General features: G+C 43.3%; 1 protein-coding gene across 1 annotated transcript in view; it reads right to left on the minus strand.

The window, feature by feature from the left end:
- The window catches only part of OLA1 (Obg like ATPase 1), a 172,209-nt gene extending 167,406 nt beyond the window's left edge, over window positions 1–4,803 (minus strand). The window contains 2 exon segments of the mRNA XM_021076152.1: window positions 3,274–3,374; window positions 4,640–4,803. Of these exon segments, the coding sequence (XP_020931811.1) occupies window positions 3,274–3,374 (101 nt within the window). The 5' untranslated portion in view covers window positions 4,640–4,803.

A 6,506-nucleotide genomic window follows, 5' to 3' on the forward strand; every position in this document is an offset into this window, starting at 1 on the left:
TACACTGAAAGAAATAAGATTCTAGAAAATGTAAACTAATCAATAGTGACAGGAAGCAGACGAGTAGTTGTCTGGGGATGAGGTAGTGGAAGGGATGGGTTACAAGAGGGTAATGAAAATGTTATCTTGATATAGGTGATGGTCTCATTCATATATCGATATACAGATATGTTAAAATGCATAAAATTATACACTTCAAATATTTGAGGTTTATTATATGTCAATTATGCCTCAATAAAGTGGTTTTAAAGGGATGCAGAGAGATAAGAGCTGGTGTAACTAATGCAATCCCACCTATACAATAAAAAAGATTTGACCAGGGCAGGAAAAAAAAGTTTTCCCCCAACAACCACCAAGCCTCACACCCACAATAGTATACTGGCCCAAGAGGAGCTAATTTATAAAAGGTCTTTCATGAAAGAAAAAAAAGAACAAAGCTAGAAACAAATCTTCATGCTCATACTCTTCCTACTTCTATTTCATTAAAAGTAACCATTAAAATATGCCTTATCATTAAACCTACAAATGGCATCAAGGGTACAAAAACTATCACATTCACAAATAATTTAGTGAGTGACTTTTAAGTTCCTAACACCAGTCTAGGTGCTAGAACTATAATGATAAACAAGAAGATAATCCTTGCCTTCATGGAATTTACATTCTAACAGGAAGGCATGGGGGTGTTAAACATTGATTAAATTAGATAACACTAATAAAGTGCTCAGAATAGTGACAAGCATATAGCAAATAAGTGTTCCATAAACGAATCTGACTAGTATCCATAAGGACGCAGGTTCGATCCCTGGCCTCACTCAGTAGGTTAAGGATTCAGTGTTGCTGTGAGCTGTGGTCGCAGATGAGGCTCATATCTGGCGTTGCTATGGCACAGGCCAGCGGCTACACCTCCAATTCGACCCCTAGCCTGGGAACCTCCATGTGACATGGGTGATGCCCTTAAAAAAAGACTGAAAAAAAAAAAGGTCCAGTAAATACCAGCTAGTGTGAGCTATAAATATTACCTCTAAGTACTCAATCTTATGGCTACTAGAAAGCACACCTTATTCATCCAGTTCTCTAAAAATCAAGAGATTTTTTAGATGGTTTCTGTAGGACATGTCCTTATTTTTAATCAGCAGCCCATCCTTCAGAGAACTGCCCTCTCTCTACACACCATTTCTTGTGGGCCCAGCCCAGAGGTAGCATGTCCAGTCAGATTTCCTGGACACAGAAATCTGCATCACTGGAGAGGCAGCAGGTGATGAGAAACACTGAGAAGTTCAGTTCACATGGCTGAGCTCCACGTGGACCCATCTCTGCCAGCACGACCCTGGCTCCTGTCCTTCCTGAGGCTCAGCTATTCAGTGTGTCCTTCAATGCTCTCCTTCCAGTAAGTCTCTTCTTCTTGCTTAAAACAGCCAGAATTTGTGTTGCTTACAAAGAAACCTACCTGATACAATTAGGTAATGTAAGATCATTCTACAAAAAGGAGTGTTCATAACCAAACACCATTGCCAAAATTCATTACTAAAATGAATTTAACTGTTTATAAAGTATAACTCAATAAAACTGGGGGGAAGCAAAAGGAGTATTTATTTTAAAAGCATAAAGAGCATATTTATACTGAATAATAAAAATATTTCAGGTTATTTTCACATATATTGATTTTGTTATGCTCTATGCTAAAAACCTCATTAGGAAACACTCTTAAGATGGCCCATTTTAAAGTAGTCCCATTTAAAGTCAAGCCGCATTGACTGCAATAAGGCCAGAATAAGAGAAGTAAGTTAATATCTAAAAACTATGTCTTGCTTACTAATGCAATAAAGCTCACAACATACATAATGATCATATCTTGCTTTCAAGTTTATTGACAGCACCCTACAGTACTTTGCCTAATTATCTGTTTTGCTTATATTCCCACTCTCTATTTAGTCTTACTTTGCAAGCAGCCTATATCACAGCAGGAAATCCCCTCAAAATGCAAACCTCTCCAGCTCCACATTGAAATTAGGACAGCCACACTTGTCATGTTTTACATTACAAGAATTTCAGAACTGCCTTACTTGGTCACACTATGCTCCATTCACTAAGCATCCTCCATGACAGAGGCTCCAAAGAACACATGAAAAAACATGATTCTCCTACCTGCCACCACTCTAAAAGCCTAAAGTACATGCCAAAATACCTCCAATCATGTTAATAAATCCATACTGGATTAGTATATCCTAATCACTCCTGAGACACTTTATATATATACACACATACACACACACACACACACACACATTTTTTTTTTTTTTTTTTTGTCCTTTTGGTCTTTTTAGGGCTGCACTCATGGCACATAGAGATTCCCAGGCTAGAGGTCTAATCAGAGCTGTAGCTGCTGGCCTACACCACAGCCCACGGCAACACCAGATCCTTAAGCCACTGAGCGAGGCCAGAGATCGAACCTGCAACCTCAAGGTTCTTAGATTAATTTCCACTCTGCCACGACAGGAACTCCCAAGACACTTTATATTTTAAGGTCAGTAAAAGGTATTAAAATAGAAGGACAAATAATGAAAAAATAGACTTTGCACATTTACATTGCATGTGTATAGATCTGTACATGATAAACCCCACAAATATTTCCTATTACTGCAATACTACAATAAATAATTCACTTTAAACATTACAAAACTCAAAATTTTGTTCTCGTAACTTTCAAATTTAGCTATTTTATAACAGATACTCTTTTATCTAGCAACTTCCAATATTAAGTTCAAAACTGTCACCTTCTCAAGTAAAAGTTCAGCCACCTGATGGCTGATCTCCCGAGAATTGAAATAAATTTATAATGAGGCTTTTAAAACTATTTCCTAAGGTATCCTACTGCATGGCCTCTGGTAGCCAGCCTAGGTACCCTAAATAGCCAGCCAGCACGAAAATCTATTTAAACTACTCCAATTCCACATGAATTCAATACTGTGTCTTTCAACAGTGTGTCAAGCAAACAGAGCTGATCTGATTCAACTTGATGTGTAAACTCTCACTGCTTCTTCCCCTGAGTTAAGCAAAACAAACAATATAAGTAACTCAAGTTTCAACAGTATCTGTGTAGAAAGCCAAAAATAAGATCTAAATGAAAACCTTATTTTGCAACATATTAATATTCCAGCTTTCTAGCCTCTTTTCTTCAATTTAAATTTTAATTACTTCAGAGTTGCCCATTTCTACAACATGATCCAAAATATTTATAAGACAAAAAATGATAAAAGCCCAACATTCACCTACCCAACATTTGGCAATCCAACAATACCAATTTTCAAGGAGGTTCCAAATCGTCCAATGATTGGGGGTGGTTTAATTGCATCACCTCCCTTTTTGGGGGGCATCTGAAATGTCAAAACAAACATACATATGAACAAGACTTCTTACTATCCCCATCGATCGAAAGCACATCTCATTACTCAAAATTCACTACTGAACAATAGATTAAGAATAAAATATATTGTATATATCAATCCAAAAGTGACACTTTATTTTTCAACAAAAATGAAAACAAAAAAAGTTCTGTTAACAATCTGATTCTGATCATTGTCAAAGCAGTCATTCCTGAGAAGTCCTGGAAAAATTGCCACATTAAAAATATGTGGCATCATAAATCAAAAATAAAATTTAACTGCCAATTTCCCATCCTGACTGTTCACAAAACATTTTCTTAACCTGACATGTGGTTGTACGAATGAAAGCATTTGAAAGCAGGAGCAGAGCTAAGAAAGCCAAAGAAAATCCATTCTAGAACCACTAGCAACCGAGTTACCTCCCACCAAACCATTCCCCCCCCAATCTGGAACCTGTTCTTTCCTATTTCGCCCCCAAGCACAATATTTCACATAAAAGGAACGGTATCAAGGTCTTTCGAACAAGTCTCTTCCACCTTTTGCACTGAAGGTACAGCTCATCAGTCCTAAAAAGCAATCTTCGGAATCTACACTGGCTATTACTGGTTGTAAATGGATCCACTAACCCTTTTTATTTACAGGTCGAAACTTTGTCGGTGCCTGCGGATCTGGCTCCAAGTTCCTCGTGCGGAATGGATCCCACTTTAGGGCTGCAAACCGAACTCATGGGGACTGCTAACGTTGCAGAAACTGGGAACTACAACTCCAGTTGAACCTCCCGGTGACACGCTGAGGCCCGGCTCATGAAGTGATATTCCAGCCTCTGATCCCTGACCCAGAGGGCCACTAAGTTCCCTCCTCAGGGTCTTGACTCACACCTGTTCCCAGCCAATCCCCAGGATGCCAAGGCACAGCTGCAGGGGCAGAGGCTCTCCAGTCTCCCGGCCTGCTACCAAGGGGTGGCCGGCCGGCCGGCACAGCTGGGCACCACCCAACACCTTCCCACTAAGGACCGGGCCACTAGCCGTCCTGGCCTCCGGAGGCTTTCACCAAGGCGTGCCGGGTGAGGCGTGGGCCGCTCTCGGGACGCGCGGCCTAGTCCAAGAGCGCCTCATTCATCCGCACTCTCCACGCCACCCGCTGCCCTCGCCCCATCCCGGCCATCCGGCCTTGGCCTGACGCCGGCCTCTGAGCAATGGGCCATGGGGTCGAAGACACAGCGGGGAGCGCGCCTGCAGCCTCCCTGAGGGCCTCACCGTGCTCGGGGATGACGGTGACACGCGGTCCCAGCGGCAGTGGGAGACGGGTCCTACCGGCAGCAGGAGGCGGGGAGGAAGGAGGAGAGAGCGCAGGCCCAGCCCCTCCACCAAGCCGCACGCACGTCGGCGGCGGCGGCGGCGGCGGCGGAACGGGCGGGCCGGGAACCGGGCGGCACCTGCGCGCAGGCCGAGAGCCCCGCCCGCCCTGCCCCGCCCCGCGCGCTCGCCCGCCCCGCCCATTGGCCGGGCCGACCGGGAGGCGGGAGTAGAGTGGGAGGAGCTGCGTGGCGCCTGAGCAGACAGGAGCCGGTGCCCCTGCCAGAGCCAGCCTGACCCCTTCCCACCCCTGACCGGAGTCTTCCGCTTTCCTTGCACATGGGGCTTCTCAGTATGGCATCTCGCTTCCTTCCTGGTCGACCCTCGCGTTGCCCTAACAGGCTCGCTCGCCGCCCTGCAGACCCACACTTCACACGCTTGACCTCAAAGCACCCTCGGCCGGACCGCTGGCCCAGAGACGGGTCGCCTGTGTCTGGCGATCAGCCGCACCAGCCCTGCTTGGCCACCAATTGAGCCCTCGAGGACCACGACCCCAGCTCGCCTCCTTTTTCTGTAACGCTCTTCAGTCAATCCAGAGAGTGAGAAGGCGTTAAACTTTCTTGTAGGAAAAAAGGACCAAGGGAAGCTAATGATCTAAGGAGTCCTTCGTCGCCTTATTGTTCACGCGTTTTACAGGCACTGTATCCTAGAATGCGTTTAATACAGTCAGTTTCCACCACCAGCCCCCTCCTTTTCCTCTGGATGGTTAAGAACAAGGGCCTTTGGAATTTGGGAATCATAGATTCCAATCTGGATTCCACTACTCATTAGCTGTGTGACCCTGACGAAAGTAACCTCTCTGGGCTTCAGTTTCCTCCTGGATAAAATGAGGCTATTGACACCCAGCTAAGAAGGTTATTGTGAGGATAAAATGAGGTAATGTGTGTAAACCTTGTAGCAACAGTACCCAACCCAAATAGGAAAGGTTCATAAATAGTAATAAGGCTATTGCTAATATTAGGGCTTCATCTCACCTCATCCCCATCTGACTACACCATGAGCTCCATCTGTAGAAGGAATTCATTCATTCATAGGTCCTGGCCTTCAGTTAGCATTCAAAAATTTATTACATGAATGCAATACCTGTCCAAAGATTGTGACACTTCTTTAAAGACGCTTTTTTCAAAAAGATTAGTCTCTAATAAAGGAAAAGATGTGAGTTGGCTGGTGTCCCCATTTTACAGATGCAGGAACAATATCAGAAAGGTTACGTAATTTGGATAGAGTCACACAACTAACTGGTAAGTGTCAGAAACCAGATTTCAAGCCCCAATCTAACTGAAAAAGTCTTCCCTTTCAGCCAAAATTCTTTCTAATAGGGACTTTTTATAAGCACAGTTGAGGCATTATTTATAATGAAACTGCATTAAGATTTTCCTTAACCCTATGAGAGTGACCTACTGAGATAAAGTAAAAAGATTTTTCTGCAAATTTGGAAATTCTCATGGACATGAGCAACTCGATTTGGGGTTTGCATTATTTTTTCTTTATATCATTGGTAAGTATGCACTATTTAAATTCTCTCAACCTACCTCCCTTGTCACAAAAACCTGGTGTTTATAAAAGCAAGTGTCTGAGTGAACACTAGCTATGAAACAGAAAAAAGCTAAATAGCCCATGTTTGTACCCACGGTCAGTATAAACTCTTATGAGTAGCCCTAACAAAGTAATTCCAAAAATCATTTACTCTTTTAGTAGTGAAGTCCTGTAATGGGCTTTCACACTGCTGCTTGCGAAAAAAGAGAGGAACCATTACTTAAACAGCTCA

The sequence above is a fragment of the Sus scrofa genome, chromosome 15, assembly GCF_000003025.6.
Source record: "Sus scrofa isolate TJ Tabasco breed Duroc chromosome 15, Sscrofa11.1, whole genome shotgun sequence".
Lineage (NCBI taxonomy): Eukaryota > Metazoa > Chordata > Mammalia > Artiodactyla > Suidae > Sus > Sus scrofa.